Genomic DNA, 21,155 nt, shown 5'->3' on the forward strand with positions numbered 1-21,155 from the left:
TGTCTGGAGCATAATATCATTACAAAGAAATTTGTAGCAGAATATATTAAGAGACTTATTGTCATCCCGAAACTAAAGCTAAATGGGAAGTAAACAATTAAAACTTATATGGATCAGTCTCAATTACACTTTCAGAACTGTGAATTCAACTATAATACATTTGAAAAGCATCCTAATAAAATTTTATACAATATTAGTGAAATACGGGGCCAATCCCCCAAGGCAACTATAGCAACTTTGACACTTTCTTGCAAAAGAGGAGAAAGAAATCATTAGAACACAAGATAAACAGGTCACAACTACAGAAATACTTTTTAAGCAGGCAGATGTTATTTTACCAAACAATAGTAAAGGTTGAAAACAAGTGCATGCCACTGGGTTTCTCAAATATAAATGAAAGTGCTTTACCTCCAGAAGAAGCTTACAAAATGGTCAAGAACCAAGGATGCCTTGCATGAGCAACATCCAGGTGAACTCAGCCAACTATGTTAACAAAGAAACACTGAACAAGTGGCTGAGTCATGCAGAAACAGTCTGTGGAAACAGAGGAGTTTAATGATGGCAATTCAGGATCAAGTCTTTGCCATAAACTATAGTACAGTTCTCCTTGATAAATCCAAACGATGCAGAATGTGCAAGGACACAGTGGAAACTGTGCAGCACATTATTGAAAGCTGTAAAGATTCAGCACCTCTCAAATAACAAGCAATACAAGTCCTGGTGGATAAAATTATACATCAAAAGCCCACTATTCTTCTGGACTAAGAGATGATAAACCCTCAAACAACAAATACAGACCTCACAATACCCCGAAGAAAAAAACCAATTTGACTGATAAACTGTACTGGAAGTAGATCATTATCACTGACTGAACTATTGCCTATGAATGTCCAGATACAACACTGATCCATAAAAATCAAAAACAATATTTTAAATAGATGTCACCATACCTATTACTCATAATCTCCAAGTTACATAGAACAAAAAGCTCTGAAAATATACAAGCCTAGCAAAAAAAAGAATATCAAAATCAAGTGAAAAGAGTATAAGGCATTTATCGTCCCTGTCATCCTATATACTACTAGAATTGTGCCAAGGAGGCTTTCAGTGAGCCTGCAGAAGATAAGCTTACATCCTAATACTCTTAAGTCAGCTACAAAAAGGACTTTATCTCTGTGAACATGGCTGACACCAACAAGAGAGAGAAGACTAGAAATTTTCTTTATTATCTATTGACTCAAAAAAGAAAAAAATCCAATTATGTACCAGACATGGAGTAATTAAAGCTGAATCCACAGAAGAAGAAAGCAAGAAACCAATAAGGTAACAGCCTTAGGAATTAAATACTAATCACACTCACTCAGCACCTCTTCCCCACCAGCTTCTATGCTCTGGCAATCCCACCCTTAACTCTGTGCTTTGGGACCCACATAGGCTGAAGCCCATTGCCTTCCAATTGCAATGAGAATAGACACTGATTCTGGCTAGGAACCTGGGGGAGGGGAGGGAAATCAGGCTTCCTTCCAAATGAGGTGGCCCCTAGGTTAGATAACCCCAAAAGCTACAGAGACAGCTAAGAACATACACCTCCCAACCTCCGACAACCCTGAAAAAAGTGGCTAAAGCTGACTCGTCCCAGTCATAAAAGGAAAGAGTGAGAGAACCAGAGATGGTACTGGGGTAGGAGGTGAGAGAGGTTACACTGGGCCTAAATGAAAGAGGACTTAAATCCAGCTACTTATCCAGAAGCTTTCTAGGGCAGTGACTAGGCCTCTCATAATTTCTCAATGCAGTAGGAAGCTGAGAGACACAACACATCTGGAGACACACATATATGCATACATGCCTCCCTATTCCTTAATTTCTGATTCCTCCCCTGACAATTATGGGTGTATTCCTAGTGATGGACTGAAAAGCTACATCAGCTACAGACACATGTAGATTTATGTGTGTGTGTATCTACACACTCATATATGTAATTTTTAAAAGACTAAAACCAAAGATTTCAAAAGGAAGAAAATTCAGTTAGAAACTTAGAGTGCACATAGATAAATTGAGGATACTAAGTAGAAGTAAGTAAAAGTAAAAAGCAAGACTGAGAAAGGAAGGAAAAGTAAAAGCAGAAGGAAGACTGAGTATTAAATCATAAAAAAGATTACTAATTTCTCTGAATAAAGATCATAATAAAAAAGAAATTAAACCAATGCCCAACGAAACACAGAATTCTGTAGACTATCAAAGTACATGGAACAGTAAGATATTCTAGAATGTTTCAAAAGAGAAATGGAAAAAACAAAGAGACCTAGCTAGGAGAGAACCAATGTCAGAAATTATGGCCTATAAATCAGAAGAAATTAGTAAAGCAGAAAACTTGAATCAAGAGTATCAAGGACCTCCAAAGAAATGAAAGAAAAAACAACAATCTGAAATACAAATATAATGAAGAGGACAATCTGGAAAAAGCAAACAATAATAATGCTCAAAAAACTCATGATTTCTATTGAAGTAAAAATTACTGATACTAAAGACAGGATGAGCACAGATAGCTTTAGGGTCGTCAGTCTCCCAGAAAAACAGAACAACTAAAAAAACTGAACACCATTATACAGGAAGTAATAAGAGAAAACTGCCCGAACTTCTAAATATAGGCAAGAAAGCACTAATCAAAAGAACCCACAGATCACCTCCAGGAAAGAAAAAAAAAATCTACAGTTAAAAATCCAAGACATGTTAGTGTTTACAATTCAAACTGTCAAGACACCCTAAGAAAGACCTTCAAATTATCAACCTGTGCAGTAGTTTCCAGAATAATAAATATAGAGGAAGCAGGATAGAAGCTTTACTACAGTCATTCTGGAAAGCAATTTGGAATTAAGCAAACCAAGTGGCTAAAATGTCCATCTCCTTTGACCCAGAGATTCCTCTAGTCATTGACCAAAAGAAAGTTTCCAAGGACAGCAAAATATTTACAGCAGCTCTCTTAGTGGCAGTAAAGAACTAGAGACAAAATCCACATCCATCGATTGAGAATGATAAACTGTGGTACATAAATACAATGGAATATTATTATAACGTAAGAAATGACAAACAGAATGAATACAGAGAAGCATGATCTAATGCCAAGTGAAGGAAGTGGAGGCCAGAAAACAGTATACATAATAACTAAAACACTGTCAAAGGAAAGAACCATCACAAAATAATCACAAAGAAATGTCACAGAATTACATAGAACAAGGCTGGTCCTAAAGAAGAGACAGAAGACAACTCCCCGCCTCACTCCTCTGCAGACGGAAAGGGGGAAGGAGGTCCACAGGGGTGGAACAGTGCACATAGTATCCATTTGTTCAATGCATTGTTTAGTTGTGCGGGTTTTCTTTTCCTTTCGTTACTTTTTTCCTTTTAAAAAAATAATCCCTTGTTATGAAAGATGACTACAAGGAAGGCACTATAGGGGAAAACATAGTGATATAAATTTCAAAATATATCGATAAATTGTATTTTTTAAAAAATAAAGATGAGTAGATAACACACTAATAACCACAATGATACATCCAAGTACATTAAAGTTTGCAAAAAGCTGGACATTACATCTGCCTGGAACCTTACAATCTTGCCCCTATGGAGCAGGTCTTACAGGTGTTTCCTCATCTGATAGATCTATACTACCTGGCTGGCAAAGCACTTTACAAATATCATCACATATTATCCTCACAGCAACCCTTCAATGTAGGTACTATTATTAGGCCCATTTTACAGATGAAGAAACTAAGGCACAGAGAGGTTACATGACTTGTCCAGAGTCTAGTGAGATCTCTCCTGACTCCATATCTAACACTCTATCCATTATTATCCTGGAAAACAGGTCTCTAATCTTGTCTCTTAGACTTTACTGGATGCCCTCGGACATTCTCTTAATCTAACTCTGCTTTCACTTCTTCATCTGGGCTTTGAACAAGCCTCAGATGGTTTCTAGTCTTAAATGTTGAAGGGAAGACTTAGGCACCATGGATACATCAATCAATCATCAAGCATATATTAAGCATATTTGTGTCAGGGTCACAAAGAAGAAGTGGAAAAGTAGGTAATTCTAAAAATCTATTAAATTAAATGGGCACAGCTTTCTGTTGACTTCACTTTTTAGCTGAGGAATTGACAACTATTCTTATAAAAGGACCTATTTGTCTGATGGGAAAAGTTTATTTTTTCTCTCCTTCAAATCCTTTATTTAAAACTTCATTGATTTGTTTTTTAAATTAATTTTTAAGCTTTTATATCACGAACAACTTCTTCCCAAGGAACTTACAATCTAAAAGGGAAGACAACACACATGGAAATAGGAACATACAAGATGCATACAGATCGGGGCAACTAGGTGGCTCAGTGCATAGAGCACCAGCTCTGGAGTCAGGAAGACCTTAGTTCAAATCCGACCTCAGACACGTAACACTCACTAGCTGTGTGACTCTGGGCAAATCACTTAACCCTGACTGCCTTGCAAAAAAAATGATGCATACAGATTAAATGGAAGGTAACCTTAGAGGAGAAGGCACTAGCCACTGGGAGAATCTGGGAAAAGCACCAGCAAAAGGGGAGGCTTGAGTCTGAAGGAAGCCAGGGAGTAAGAGGGATGAAGAAGAGCATTCCAAGTCAATGGGGGCAGCCAACACAAAGACCCAGAGATGGGAGACAGAATGTAGGCCGGGCGTCAATAGTCAATAAACACTTATTAACACCTACTCTGTGCCAGGAATTGTGCTAAGCTCCAGGGATACAAAATAAGAAAAAGGAAGACAGTCCCTGGGTTCAAAGAATTTACAATCTAATGGAGGAAATGCAATACACAAAAGGAAAGGGGGAGGGGGACTTCTGGTGACAATCTATCTGGAGGGAAGCACTAGTGTAGACCAAAGCACAGTTTGGGACATTCTCAAAGCTGAAAATGAGCTACCATAAATATTCTAATGCCATAAGGGAGTTCCTTTGGTAAATAATTAACCCCAGCAAATCAGCTGTATTATTTTATATCAGATTTCCATAAAAACACAGCTGTACTATGCAAGGCACAGCAGAATTCTTCTTTGATATCACTGTGCTTTGGAAAAAATGAACAATAAGACCTAAAATACAGGTTTTCATTTTGTTTAATGAATCACACTCCTAACCTTGGCCAGTCTGTAAATGTATGACCGTGCTCACTAAGGAGACCAGACAGGACCAGAGCAAACTTGTTCACACCTTAGGAGGAAAGGAAAGTCTATCCACTGCCAAGATGTCATATTCCCATATGAAGAGCAACATGGTCAGTGGGTGCAGGTATGGGTATAGACGTGGGTGTGTGCTGTTACACCAAAACAAAGTGAGTCCAAACAGTTACTCTAGGTCCAAAGACAGATGAACCACCCTCTGCTGCAGTGAGAGAAGCTCCTCCCTAAAATACTCGATCCATTCAACACACAAATGGCAGTTGGTACAAAGTTGAGCACAGAAATACCAAATAATAACAGGTAGCACTCAGACGGCGTCTTATGGCTTGCAAAGCATTTTACAAATATTATCTCGTTTTACCCTCACAACAATCCTGGGAAGTGAGTGCTATTATTATCCTCATTTCACAGATGAGGAAACTGAAAGGAAGGTTAAATGTATGCCCGGGGTCATATCACTAGCGAGTGGCCACATCTGACCTCAGGTCCTCCTGACTCCAGGTGCACTGATGCCCACTGTGCCACTTGGATACCGCTGAAGCTCTCAATAAAGCATAAAGGCCTGAATTTAAGTCAGTTTTCTTGCAGGCCAGAAAGAGAAGCAGATTATAGTGTGGAGAAATAAAGAATGTGCAAGACAAACCAACCACAAGACTCAGCTGTTGATTTAGAGAGAAAAATACTTAGTAATACTTAGTAATAGAGGACCCTCCCTAAAAATAAATGGGACTGTTAGTGAACTATTTGTTGAACCAATTAAAAAAAAGTGAATGAGGTAGCTTCCAATATAATGCTGACTGATTTTGTCTGGCAACTGTTTTGGCTTATTTTAATTTATTTTTACTATCCACTGACGCATGCCATTCTGAAAACTTACTCTGTCTTGCATTACCGTACAGTTAAACCCTACTTGGATTTCTAAAACACTGAAATTATTTTATATTATTTTTTGGAGATAAAGTAGATTTCTGTCAGGTCTTAAAGCAGTTCTCATTACAGTTTGTGCTCTTTTATATAACTGAATCACATCCCTAGCACTCCACAGTTCTTTTGTCACAGGGGTAGGGAACTCCATATGTGGCCCTCTAGGTCCTTGGGGACCTAGTCCAAGTTTTACAGAACAAATCCTTTTATTAAGGGGATTTGTTCTGTGAAGTTTGGATTCAGTCAAAGGGCCACGCCTGAGGATCTAGAGAGCCAAGTGTGCCCTCGAGGCCACAAGTTCTCCACCCCTAGAAGAGATATCCAAGGCACACTGACATATTACCCTAACCCCCCCCCCCCCCCCCCCCGCATCCTCACCATTTCTTTGAGAAAGATAGCTTTGTCCTGGGCTCTCTTTCATTCACAATAACTTCTTTATAACCTTAATGTTTTGCTATGTGTGGGATAAGACCGATGAGTTTCTTCTTTTGATCACGGAAGAAAATTTCAGAACATAATTCCACCTTCCTTTATCAAGAGACAACTTTCTCAGGAATTTGCTTTTCTAAATTGTTACCAAGCTGGGCCAGGCCAAACCACAAGCAAGGAGCTAATCACTGGTCACTTACCTGGGAAGCCTGCCAACAGAGGCAGAACACCCGTATCTTCTTGTATGTCTACCCCACATTTATTCCTCATGCCAGAGATTTGAGATAGGCTAATAATGCACTTTATTAAAACCAAAGCAAAGAACAGTCTCCTAATATTATCCTTCGCAGAGACAGAAAGCCACCCAAGATCAAACAATACAAAAACCTGGTCCCAATCCCACCTCTTATCAAATCTCTACTTCAATTAAGACCACTGCCTTTGCCTCAAAGTAACAAACAACAAAAAAGTCAAGAACAAGCATTTTTTAGCTAATATCCTGAATATGAAAACAAATGATTCTTTGGAACCACAAGTCTGCAATGAGTACCAGTTATTCTAAAAAAACAAACTTGAATCTTAAATCAATGTATCTCCTCCCCATCCCCTGCCTTCAGGACCTAAAAAACAACACTATAAGAAAATTAACTGGCAAAGAACATCAATGAAACAGATTCCGTTTATCAGCTTCAGTCCTTTCCAAATACACTTAAAACGTTTGCTTTTCCATTAGGAGCCATTTAAGCGAGTGATCAATACTATAATCCTGTACAGCTACTTGTCCTTGTCCTAGTTATGAACACAGAGACTTTACTATTTACTTACCAGCCACATTCGGGAACCTGGCAATAATCTGTCACTCCCTTTACATCTAATGCATATGGAGCTTCTCGAGTGACAGGAGGTGCCATATCTACAAGTGCAAACTACAATGATAATTGCAAATGTCCATTGGTCTAAGCCCAGTATCTTCAATCAGTATCACCTGATGCTGAGTTGCAAACGCATAAAATAACCAGCTCTGACTGATCTCTAGCTCCAGAAGTAAACCACAAATACGTAAGTACTCATTGTGCAATCTAATTTCCAAACACAAACTTGTAAGGAGGGAATCAATTCTTGTCCACAAACAGTGCTAAAAACAGTTGTCATGGAGGGAGCACACTTAAAAAGCTTTCCAATTTTCCTAGAAATAGTTTGAGGGCTCCATGTCCCCCTTCCATCAGTTTTTTCAACGGTTAACATCTCACTTACACTGTTCCGAGCAGAAAAGAAACACTAGCTTGAAGGATTTCATTTTGGGGCACAATAGGTCCTAAAGAAGTGGGCAGAGTAACATAAATATATAAAGATTCAGCTCTCACAGAAGTCAAACAAATAGTTGTTTAAAAAAAAAAAGTTTTTATATTCCTCCAATTTGAAAGGCAACTGAATCATAGTCTCATTCTAGTCTTCTGACCCTTCAATTCCTTCTGTCTCCTTTTCTTCAGCTCCTCACCCTCCTCAAATTATGTACCTTGACTCCTACGTTTGTCACTAAGTGTGCCACCCTCTAAGAAGTCTACTAGACTGCAAACAAAAATAAAGGTCCCCCCGCAAATCATCTAAAATTGGTCAAATATCAGTGCTTAGAAGGCAAGGAACCTGGCTTATCAGGATCCCCATCGAAAATAACCTCAAAAACCATGGAAAAGAAACAGAATTACTAGAAAATTCCATTAGAAAATGACAACTCACCAAAGAGCTAATGAGCAAACTAAAGAAGGCCTCTGATGCGATAAAAAATACTATGGGAGAAAGGGGGTGGTGGGAAAATATCAGAAGAAAAATACACAAAGCAGTATCAGAAGCAGAATCAGGTAATAGCAACATTCATTAAGTGCTTTAATAAAACACACTGAAAGAATTCAAGGAAGAACTGGATAGACAATGGGGAAAATGTCTCAGAAAATGAAAAAATTCAGCAAAAGGGAAACGAGGGAAATCTGAAAATCCCAATGAATACAATACAAACAAGATTAATACAATACAAGGGCAGCTATTAGGCTGAAATAAAATACCAAGCTCAGAAAAGAGCTCAACTGAATAAAGACTGGGATGTAATAAATACAAAAGAGATGGTTTGGAGAGTGAAGGAAAAAAAAATCTCTATTACTGAAATCCTATAATTACCAAAGAAGAAAAGAATTTGATTGGTATACCTTAGTGAGTCACACAAGAAATTTTTAAAAAGACTTCCCAGAATCTCAAGAGAGAAAACTCAAAATGCTCATATTCACCAGCAAACTTCAAATGTACAAAAACAAGAAAAAATCCTCAAAACCACCAGAACAAAATAACTGGTTGGGAGGAAAGGGGAACCAATCAGGGTCTCACAAGATTTTTCTCCAAAAGTCAGAAATGATTGGGTAAAAAAACTGGAACATGATATGACTCCCTACTCTCAGCAGAGAAGTGGTACAGTATAGGTATGGAATGAGAAATATTTTGTCATTCATGGCCAATGAGTGAATTTATTTTGCTCATCTATATTCTGTCACTTCAGGAGGAGATAAGAGTCATGGGAAGGTGAAGCAATGATTTTAAGCATCATTTATTATTAAATGTGTATTTTTTAAAAATTCAAAAGGCATACTAGAAAACAAATAGATTAAACTATTTTTGTTTTTTTGTTGGAGTCTTTTCTTTTACTGAAAAGTAATAAATTACATATTTTGGCTTTACTTGGGACTTTACTTCTTATTTATTTCATTATTCAAATTTGTTAAGGTTGTTATTAAGTTTCCACGCATGCATACACACACATAACTACAATTAAATTGGTGTGGACAGAGCAAGTCTCATGCCCCATTTCCAACAAAGGTACAAAAAGACTTGACTCACCCTAAACGTGGAAACTCTTTTTTGCAGCATAAACTGCAAGGCAGGGACCTCTAGCTGAATATACAGAAAACTCAAAATTCAGTCTTTAGCAAAAAACTCTTAATATTATCCTGATTAATTTTTTTCACCTTTTGAAATTTAAGCTCTAACTCCCAAGCTGAACTAATACATGCTTATAATTTCTTATAGTTTAGAACTTATAGATTCTTATAATTTAGAACCAAAATTTCTCATTTGAATCATCTACTATGAATTCAGGATCATAAGCAAAAAATAAAACCATCAGGACCATGGAGAGTAGTCAATGAAGCTCCAATCCAAACAATCCATCAGCCTGTTAAGTAAGATTATGCATTGCACATGTGAACAAATGAGCCCAAATGATATGAACAATTACAATCATTTAGACTTGCATAGTGTTCCACAGCTTACTGAAGTTCTCTTCACAATCACTCTTGTGAGACACGCGGGACAGGCTGGTGCCTCTACTTTACAAATGTGTATTTTCCAAAGTGACTTTCCTAGATGACAGCTACTAAGTGGCAGGGCCAGGTCCAACACCCAGGTCACGTACTCGTTATCCTCTACCACAGTGTCTTACAATACTCTCTTAGGTTCAATCTAGGACGCGATCCACTTATTTTTAGTTAAATTTCATTTGCAATGACCCAAGTAACTCATTATTCAGGAACATTCTTTTGTAACAACACCTCCTCCCTCATCTCCCCTCCACAACTGTCCCACAAATGTAATTAGGTCAGCCATAGTACCCGATTGAATTAAACATCTCTTACTGCCTGATGGATGTCCCTCTTCACCCGATCACTCAACATACTGTCGAAGACAAAGGAATCGCCAAATTTCTCGGCCTAAAATGAAGGGGAAAAAATAAAAATCTTTAAGTGGCTACACATATCAATTTCTTCACAACCACCAAAATAATTCTTTGTGAGAGCCTACACTTGGACTCAGGAAGTTTGGGTTCAAGTTTCAGTTTGACTATTAGTTATGCAATCTTTGGCCATCCATTGAGCCTTAATTTCCTAATTAGTAAAATGAAAACTCTGCATACTTACCTTACAGATGTGTTATAAAGATTTAATGGCATACTATATTTTAAAACAAAAAGTTTATGCTTTCTCACATTTCCGCAGAAGACCCACTGGAAACTATCTACCCAGATGACTGAAACAGGTCAAGATTATCCTTTCACGTCTATTTGGTTCAACCAGTGAATTCACAGATTGAGCTGACTGAATGCCTCCTAACAACGGGCCTTGCATAGTGCTTGATAAGCTGACAAATAATTTACCTTCCAGGATCACACAATTTCTGATGACAGAAAACCTTTCAAGCATCCCAAAAAACCACTACTTTGAATATGTAATATTCAATTATCTATCTGTGGGATAACAGGAAATAGAGAGCACTATCCTCCCCACTACCCACCACACACAGAAGTAACAGTATCTAAGCTTTGGGCAAACCTTCCTGGTGGAACTGATGATACAGCCCACAGATAGAATCATGATGGAAGAAAGTTGGACAGACAGAGATATGCAAATCATCCACATAGAGGTGATAATTTAAACCACAGGAAAGGATGAGATGACAAATGGAAAGAGAGAGAAGGCAGCCTAGGACAAAACTTTGAGGAATCTATATTTAAGAGGCAGGAAGGGGACAAGGAATCAGAAAAAGTATAGTCGAAAAAGTAGAAAGAGGAAGGAAAGAAACAAGCATTTATTAAGCACCAACTAAGTGCCAGACATTATTACAAATGTTACGTCACAAAAACCCTGGGAGGTAGGTACTATTGTCCCCATTTTACAGCTAAGGAAACTGAGGCAGAGGTTAAGTGACCTGCACATGGTCACAAAGCTAGGAAACATCTGAAACTGGTTTTGAACTCAGGTCTTCCTGTCTCCAGGTCCAGAACTCTATCCACTGTGCCAACTAGCTGCCTCTAGGGGTTGAGGGGAAAGAAGAAGGGAGAAAAGTATATCAGGAAACAACTGACACTAAAAAGAGAGGGGCATTAATTTTTAAAAGGAGGGTGGGGGAGAAAGAAGGCCAGATTTAAAGTCACAGGACCTAGTTTGAAGCCCAGATCTCTAATACTTACTATCTGTCTGACTTGGGGCAACTAATGTAAGCATGAGCCAAAGCTTCCTATATGCCAAAAGGAGATGGAATAACACTTGTGCTTTCTATGGTTGCTGTGAGGAAAGTGCTTTGGGAAACTCTAAAATGAATTATAATTATTGCTAATGGTATTATGAAAATTAATAGAATTGCCAAAGCATTGTGACCAGAACTCCTAACTGACGAGCAACTACCCAAGCTTTACAATGTGCATCTCGAAGCCAGAGACACTATTGGGCCTACATAGAGCATCAAACTGAGTGTCTTTCATCTTCAAAGGTCTCATGATGGAAAATGCTATCCACATCCAGATAAAGGACTATGGAGTTTGAATGCAGATTGAAACATACTATTTGCTCTTTTTTTTCTTCTGTTTTGTTTTGTTTCTTCTTTCTTGTGGTTCCTCCTATTGGTTCTAATTCTTCTTTACAACATGACTAATATGGAAATATGTTTAATAGGAATGTATATGTGGAGCCTATGTCAGATTGTATGTTGTGTTGGGGAAGGAGGCAGTGAGGGAAGGGGAGAAAATTAAAAACTCAAAAGCTTATGGAAGTGATTGTTGAAAACTAAAAATGAATTAATTAAATTCTAAAAAGTGTCTGTTTTATCCACTCTCCATGGCTCAGAGGTGGCTCAAGACTGCTAAACGACAGCCGTCCCATTGTCTGGTTTTCCCACTCCAAAGAATCGAGGCACTTTAAAAGGGACTTTAATGAAGTAGGTACCTACCTCTGTCACATAGCCAGTGGAGTTCACGAATTTCTCAAATTCAGCATTACTGACTTCATACAAATCCATGTAAAAGGAGTTAATTCTGACCCTTCTGGCAGGTCCTTCCCCATCCTGCCTTATTTGAGGATCATCTGTGCCCATCGTAAACACACCCGCAGGAATATGGGCCATCTGGAAAAGAGGAAAAAGATGGAGAAACATTGTGCTTTTATTTCACTGTGCAGGAGGAAGAGGACTGGATTTATCATCAGAACACACTGGGTCTAACAATGCCTGGCTCTGGAGTCTTGACAGCTTTCCAAAACATTTATATGTGAGACATTCGAGGATCTTTCGGAATAGGTGTTTAAAATTAGAGTCAACATCAGAATCTTGTTCTAACATGATCTATCACAGTGAGAAATTTATCACTAGATAAATCTACATTGCCAAGAACAAGCAAGTATCTCAGTAGAACATGATCCTCTAATTACACATCTGTAGAGCATAGACAAGACCATTAGGTAGATATGGTAAAGAAGCAGATTTAACCTTGATTTAAAAGCAAATTTCCTAATGCCTAGGGATAGCACCAAGTGTAACGGACTGCCTCTGGAGGCAGTGGATTCCCCAACACTGCATGTCTTCACATAAAGGTCCAAATAGTGTTATATTGAGGCCCCAATACAAAACACTAGTTCTATAATTCCTTCAGATATTTAAAAGACTCCTCAATCCTTAGAAACTCAGTTTTCTCTTACATTAACTTGATCTCTCCTTCCCCACCTGTCCTATCAAAAAAAATGGGAAAAGATTATCCATAATACAAAAGTTTAAAAATTAGTTTAAAAACAAACCAATAAAGTTTTATAAAGGATTTAAAGGAGGGGGGGAAAAAACTTCCCTCAGCAGACACATTGCTCCTATTATAAGAATAGCTGTCAATTCCTCAGTTCAAAAGTGAAGTCAACAGAAAGCTGTGCCAATTTAATTTAATTGATTTTTTTAAATTACCTAGTTTTATTCCCTTATCTTCTCCTGCCCGAAGATGAATATCAACAATTCTAAAGATTTCCACTGTGGACTCCTGTCCTAATTTTTTTTTCTTTTATTGAGAAAATAATGTTACAAAAGACAATTTTCCATTCTAAAGGTTGTAGACAAAAATAAACTGTTCTACCCTGAATAAAATATGCTTCTCAAATTGAGCTAATGAAGTGAATGCTGTCCCATCTTACAAACAAAAAGTGTTCTGAACAGACCTAACAAGCCACAAGTAGTCTTTGGCATTTGAAAGTCCTTTGGACAGCAAGGAGATCAAATCAGTCAATACTTAAAACAACTAATTCTGGCTACTCACTGGAAGATAAATACTGAAGCTGAGGCTTAAATACTCATATACATAATGAGAAGATGGGACTCACTGGAAAAGACCCTGATGTTGGAAAGATTAAAAGCAAAAAGGGGATGGCAGAAGAATGAGCATGCACTTGGACAGACTTCGAGAGACAGTAGAGAATAGAAAGGCCTGGGGTGCCATGGTGCTTAGGGTCATGAAGAGTCGGAACTCGACTGAACAACCCAACAATAAAACATCTTTGCCATGGGGGCAGTTAGGTGGCACAGTGGATAGAGCACCAGCCCTGGAGTCAGGAGGGCCTGAGTTCAAATCTGACCTCAGACACATAACACTTACTAGCTGTGTGACTCTGGGCAAGTCTCTTAACCCCAAATGCCTCACTACAAAAAAAAAACAAACAAACAAACAAACAAACATCTTTGCCATGGTCTGCAGTCAAGTCTTGCCAAGTTCGGTTGTAACAATGCATGGAACTCTCAATTCTTTCTTCCTGGTTCAGCAAGTCAGGAGTAAGTAACATTTCCCCAAGAATTCAAATGGGAAGAAAGCTCCCTCTCTCCACCCCTGGTACTCTTCATTCAAGTCAGGTTTATGAATGACTGAGGTAAGTGAAGAAACCATCCTGTTTTCCCATTCAAGCTTATAGTGACTCAGAAAAAAGGATGCATAAATAACAATACTATTAGCAGCTCACAAAGCACTTCCCTACAACTCCATAAGCTAAGCTGTACGTGTATTTGTGATGTCCATTCAACAGATGCAGAAACAACAGCTCAGCCAGGTTTAAGATTTGGTCTTAAGAGGCAGCACAGTGCAGTGGTTAGAGTCCTAGACTTGGAATCACAAAGACCAAAATTCAAATCCTGCCAGACCTCCTAGCAGCGTGGCTATGGGAAAGTCACTTAATCTCCTTCAGTCTCTCCAACTCTAAAATGGGGATACTTCAAAGAGTTACTGATATGATATATTATTAGCATTCTCACACATCTGATAATTATGAGAGCTAGGACTCAAACCCAATGCAAATCTCATCCCTTTTCTCCTCCTTCTTCTCTCTCAGGGTGTATGGGGTGTTCAGGGAGGACTAGCCCCTCTGATGTGAGGACTAGCTGAGCCCTTTTCAGGGCTGCTCATTCACCTTCGGTGTCCACCTGGCACTCAACTCTGACCTGAGGCCAAGAAGCTGTAGCACGTGCAGTGGCCACACCCCAGTAACACTGGGTAACCGATAATCCTCAAACCTGTCTGTGAGTTAGGGGAGATATCTACCCCAAGCATGTGAAGACTTCCCTTGGAAGAATGTGGATGAAAACAATTTCTGTCAATGGCCATGAAGGCAGCTGAAGTAGGTGCTGTGGAGGTTTAGAGCTTGGGCAGACATTGAAGAAAGTCATCCACTGCATCCTAGGCCCGACTTTTGTCCTTCCCTGGACTTCGATGACTCTGGAAGGGAGAGTGAGGCTGACTGACGACTTAGCGCAACTCTGCCCCGCTTAAATCCAATTCACTCACAAGTCAAGACATTATCTCTGATGTCACTGGTTCTCTTCAAAAATAAAGGAGAAACAATATTCAGTATCAGCAAGAAAAGTAGAGAAACGTGACTTTAAATGGGTGATAAGAGGAATGTGTTCAGCCATTTAGCCTCTAACCATTCCCTCTCTCCCTCTCCCCCCATAGAGACAATGAACACTAACCCTCACTTTAGAGGGATTAGCAAAGCATAGACTATCTTCAGCAATATTAAAAAACAGACTAATCGAAAATTCAATTAGACTAAGACCAGAGTGAACAAATTATTTTATTAAAGGGATTTGTTCTGTGAAGTTTGGATTCAGTCAAAGGGCCTCACTTGAGGACCTAGAGGGCCACATGTGGCCTCAAGGCCGCAGGTTCCCTACCCTTGGCTTACAGTCTATTAGGAGAATAAAAAAATGCACAGAAATAACTAGAGCAAAATGCAATTATGCTTAAGTTTGGAGGAGTTCAAAGGAGAGACTACCCCAAAAGGGAAAAGTTCAGGGAAGATTCACAGAGCAAGTTTCATTTCAGTTTAGATTTTAAAGACAACTTATGGGTAGAGAAAGGGGCAGGATCATTGACTGTAAAATCTGATCTGAATTGCACAAATATGCCATCATTCATATAATTTTATTGTCCTTAAATTTTGTCTCTTGAATAGAGTTGCTAAGCTAAGAAATTTCTTAAGGTTGAAATAGCAAAAGGGAACTGTTTTGTTGCAAGTACTAGGAGTTACAGTCAACTCAAGATCATTTTCACAATGATAAACCTTCATCAAGAAGGATTTTTAGCCTTATTTAAAACAAAGCTTTCAGTTAGAGTCTTCTGATGTTTTCCTCCAAAGTTTCCTTTTAAAACGAGTTGGTATATTGTTGTTGTTCACCCATTTCTCAGTTTCGTCTAACTCTTCCAGACCCTATTTAAGGTTTTCTTGGCAAAGACACTAAAGTGGTTTGCCACCTCCTTTTCCAGATAATTTTTACAGATGAGGAAACTGAGGCAAACAGGGTTAAGTGACTTGCCCATGGTCATGATTTGATTTGAACTCAGGAAGATGTCTTCCTGACTCTATGCCCAGTGCACTATCCAATGCAACACAAGCTGCCCCAAGCTGGCATATATAGTGCCTTACCTTCTAGAACTCTCTCTATATGCCAAGCTAACCTATATATGGCACTTCACAGGTTACAAAGTACTTTTCCACCATTCAAATTTTATTTTCTTTTCCCCTCACTAGTATTCTCTTAATATATCATAAATACTAACACAGTACTAACAACGACTTTACTAATGAAAAGACAAATGGAAAAGTCTTTATCTTGTCCAAGGTCTTACTTTTGAAATAAAAAGCTAAAAAACTCAGGTATTTATTTTTTTCCATTAAAAGATTACCCTTGTATTCTGAATATGATTTACTACAGATCTTAATGTGTAGTCCTTTTAACATCATGATGATCCACAGCTGGTTGGTATTTTTGCTGAAGGAATGAATCAAAGTCCATGCCTTGTATTTCCAATAAAAGTATTGGTTCCTTTAGGGCAAGAGCAGCACCTTATAAATCTTCACTTCTTTTGTACTGCACTTACCACAAGTACAGCATTCAATCAAACTGAAAAGGGTACCACCCCTCAGATCGAGTGTTCTTAACCTTTTTTGTGACATGAATCCCTTTGGCAATCTGGTGAAGCTTATGGACCCTTGCACATAACAAGATTTTTAAACAATTGCTAAATTTCAGGTATAGGTTAGTAAAAATAAAGATTTTTTTCCTATCTAAGTTTATGGAGCACCGCCTGAAATCATAACCATAGATCCCTTGGGGCAGACTCCAGGTCATGAAGACCCTGGTGTTATTTCATTGCATGTTAGGATCATAGGAATAATCACAGGTTACATAAGGATTTAAACTTGGAAGAAACTTTAGAGAAATGTCTAGTACAAAAGAGATACCTACCAAGGACACTGAGACAGGTACATCTGACTCACTGAAAGTAGAATAACATAGGTAGCAAAGCAAGTTTCATAGTAAGCCCACAGTAACCTTACAAGTAGACTAATATTTATAGACAAAGGAAAACAGGAAGAAAAAAGTACTTCCTTTCAAGCAATCTATCTTAATACCCTACACGAGCTGCAGCCTAACTTCCTTCATCTACAAAAGAGGATAATACCAGGAATGCTCACTTCACAAAGGAAATATCGGTGAGCACTTCACAAACCCTAAGGAATGTCAGCTATTACCAAAGACCAGTAAGTTAGACATCTTTGAAGACTTGAGGACTGAATAGTCATCAACTCCCACACTGAAACACTAAGGAAATAAAATCCAGGACTATCAAATTAATAATGGATTATGACAAACATTAAGAAGTCTACATTCCTACAAAATCCCTTGAAGACATCCTAAAGTAATTAGGAAATATATTTTATAAACTCCATAAGGGGCAGAAGGACACAGGCTTCTGTCACTTTCAAGGTTCCCAATGGTTTAGAAAGACCACTACTGCTATGGAAATGATTGATCCAGATAAACATTTAGACAAACCACTTGCATGTTATAAAATATCATGCAGCCTGTTGAAAATGTCCTAAACTACACTTAAAACTCCACTAAGGCTTTTTGGGACCCCCTCCCCTATATTTAGAGCTGGATGAGACTTTGGGGGTCAAGTGCTCACCTTGATCAAATCCAACAGTTCTTCATCTATACCATGAAATCCCTGATTTTACAGGTAAGTTAACTGAGGCCCAGAGATGTTAAGCAACTTGATGAAGGTCACATAGCTAGTTAGTATCCTGAAGTTTCATTAGAATGTGAACTTTTTGAGGGCAGGGGCCACGTCCAGGCTCAGCAAGCACAGGCCTGACCCATGAAGTACCAATGCTTGCTGAAGCAAGAACCTACTAAAGTCTCATCCAACCAAGACCAGAGAAATCACAGCCGCACCTCCTCTTAGGTAACAAGGTACAAGCCCAAACACTGGAAAAGATTAAATCAGTAGACATTAACTGAGTCAGGAGAACAGCAAATCCAAGTTTCATGGGATCAAGCCTCAAGGGTTTGTGTGGGCGTGGCAGGTCTCAGGAGCTTCAAAGGAATCTGAGAGATCGCCTTCAACCCCTTTATTTTACAGATGAGGAAACTGAGGCCCAAACAAAGAGCATCTTGCCCACGACCACACTAAATAGGCAGTTAAAAGCAAAGCTGAGATTTGAAGTCAGGTTCTCTGACTCCAAATTCAGAGCTCCTTCCACGAGGAGATGGTATCTCCCCAGGCCGAGTACAGCTGGGCCACTCAGACCGCAAAAGGCCAAACCCGCCTGACACCAGTCCGGGGGCACGGGGGGTGGGGGGAAAGAGCCTCTGGTCCTCCCGAGGCTCTGCTACGTGGCAAGCGTCCCCCAGCCCGGGCCCAGGGCCCCCTACCCCCGCCGCCGACCTGCGGGGGCAGCACCGGCCGTTCGGCTGAGGCCCGCTCTGCCACGTTCGCCTCCCGCGAGTATCTGTGCGCCTCCGTCCCAGGTCGCTGGGGAGAGCCGCAGCCGCATGTTCCCGCCGCGTGGGCCGCGTCGACTGAGGCGGGTCCAGCCTCCGAGCCCAGGCCCCGGGCCGCCCCCACTGCCCCAATGATCAGCAGCCGCAGCAGGAGCAGCATCGGCGGGACCCGGCGTGGTCGAGTCAGCCACAAGCCGGGCGCAGCCATGTTGTCTGAAGAGCCATGTGACCGCTCGGAGTCACGTGAGCCCGGACCCTCTAAAGAGCAGCTGGCGCGCATGTGTGCGCCCGCTTCTCAGAACTTGGAAGGTCTGGGTTCTGGTCTGCAAGGTCAGTTCTCGGCGCTCACCTCTGTGCTCCTCGGTGTTTGGGCAGAAACGTCGTTTGTGGGGCCCGTAGTAGATGCCCAGGAAACACACACACACACACACACACACACACACCTGATAGTTCTGTGAACACAGGCAAGTCATTTAACCCCGTTTGCCTCATTTTCCTCATCTGTAAAACGGGCTTGAGAAGGAAATCGCAAACCACTGCAGTATCTTTGCCGAGAAAACCCCACATGGAGTCACAAGGAGTCTGAAACAGTCGAACAACAACAAATGTGCCAGGCACTGTGCTAAACGTTGGGTACACAAAAAGAAGCAAAAGACAACCCATGCACCCAAAATCTCACGATCTGATCTTCCTGGAGATTAGGTGAATTTTCTATCTATAGTATGATGCCTCACTGCATTCATATAACTTAGTTTATGAAGCCAGCCCCCAATGACAGGAACATCTCTTGTTTTCTTTCACCTTTTTGTTATCACAAATGATATTGTAATGGACATTTGTTTTTTGCAAGGCAATTGGGGTTAAGTGACTTGGCCAGAGTCACACAGCTAGTAAGTGTTATGTATCTGAGGCCAGATTTGAACTCAGGTCCTCCTGACTCCAGGGCCAGGCTCTATCCACTGGGCCACCTAGCTGCCCCTGTAATGGACATCTTTATACATATTTGTCTTTTCTTGCTGTCACTGACCTCGGTATGTAGTCTCTGAAATGGGATCTTTGAGTCAGAGTATGAACAATTTAGTAACTTTTATTTTACAGGATCACAGGTTTAATGTTAACAGGGACCGCAGATATCAGATAGCCCAATTCCCATATTTGACAGATGAGGAAACTGAAATCCAAAGAGGTTAAGTGATTTGACCAAGGTCACATGGATAATGAGTTTTGGAATCGAGATTCAAAACCAAGTCATCCAACTCCAAATCCAGTGCTCTTTTTACTGCACATTCCAAATTATTTTCAAGATAATTCACAGCTCCTAAAGCAGTGAAATAGCATGTCAATTTTCCACAGGTCACAATAGGTTTTCCCATCATTACTAGGTTTGTTAGCACAGTGCCTGGCACGTAGTCAGCATTAATTAATGCTTATTGACTGATTGATGAGGATGAGGTGAGTTTTATGTTTTCCACTTTTTAATTCTTAACAAACATGAATTAAAATGAGTACTTCCATATACAGTAGAACAGAAAAAAGATGAAAATATAAAGCTTGCCTTTCTTTAAAAGCATATAATAAATTCAATATTGTATTCAAAGCTATCTTGCTTGGTGATTCCTTCTGACCTTCTGTTCTCTATGCATTTCACAAACATTTCAATAACTCTCTACTTTCTTTTCTTTTTCTTTTTTTGGGGGGAAAGAGCAACACTACCCTTTGCTCCCCTTTTACACTCCACTCCTCTGCACTAAGAAAAAAAAAAGCAAAACCTTTATAACAAATTTGCCTAGTCAAGCAAAACAACTTCCCCATTTTGACTGTGTATGAGGTAATTTTTAATTTGCATTTTTTAGCTTCTAGTATTTTTGAACATTTTTTCAGGTCGTTATCAATAATTTCTATTTCCTTTAAAACCACTGATGTCCTTTGAGCTCTTGTCTACTAAGGAATAGCTGTTGATTTTATATATTTCTGGTATATCTCTATAGATATTGTAAGTCATACTCAGACTTTTTTCCCAGAGATATTGAATGCAAATTTTTTCCAAATCCATATCTTTTCTTTTTAATCTAGTTGCATTGATTTTATTGGTACAATTTTTTAAAATGTTGTATCATTAGGATTGCTTCATTTGTCCTTTTTATCCAGGAATTAAATAAACAATCTATACAATAACATTGTAGAGACAAATAACTTTGAAAGATTTAAGGACTCTGATCTGTACAATGACCAACTATGGGCCCAGAAGATTGATGATGAATTACACTACCCATCTCCTGACAAAGAGGTGATGGATTCAAGATGCAAAATGAGACATTTTTAAACAAGGACAAAGAGGGAAATTGTTTTCCTTGACTATGCACTTTGTTGTTTTTTTTTCTTTTAAATGGGGGGGAAGGTAGGAAGGAGAGAAAAATAAGTATTTGTTAATTCAAAAATAAATAAAAAAGAAACATATGGATAAGAATTCCACAG

The 21,155-nt window shown here is 39.3% G+C and overlaps 1 protein-coding gene across 2 annotated transcripts in view; it reads right to left on the minus strand.

Annotated features, from left to right (window-relative positions):
- SUMF1 (sulfatase modifying factor 1) overlaps nt 1–18,960 on the minus strand; it is a 97,700-nt gene extending 78,740 nt beyond the window's left edge. The window contains exons 1-3 of one of the 2 annotated variants that reach the window (XM_027864006.1): nt 18,625–18,960; nt 12,321–12,494; nt 10,235–10,309 (exon numbers count right to left, since the gene is read on the minus strand). In XM_027864006.1, the coding sequence (XP_027719807.1) occupies nt 10,235–10,309; nt 12,321–12,494; nt 18,625–18,960 (585 nt within the window). The remainder of the gene's footprint in view (nt 1–10,234; nt 10,310–12,320; nt 12,495–18,624) is intronic. The other variant, XM_027864007.1, reaches the window with a different exon arrangement.
- Between the last annotated feature and the right edge of the window lie 2,195 nt (nt 18,961–21,155).

This window comes from Vombatus ursinus, unplaced genomic scaffold (assembly GCF_900497805.2).
Source record: "Vombatus ursinus unplaced genomic scaffold, bare-nosed wombat genome assembly UNPS02014773.1, whole genome shotgun sequence".
In the NCBI taxonomy this organism is placed as follows: Eukaryota; Metazoa; Chordata; class Mammalia; order Diprotodontia; family Vombatidae; genus Vombatus; species Vombatus ursinus.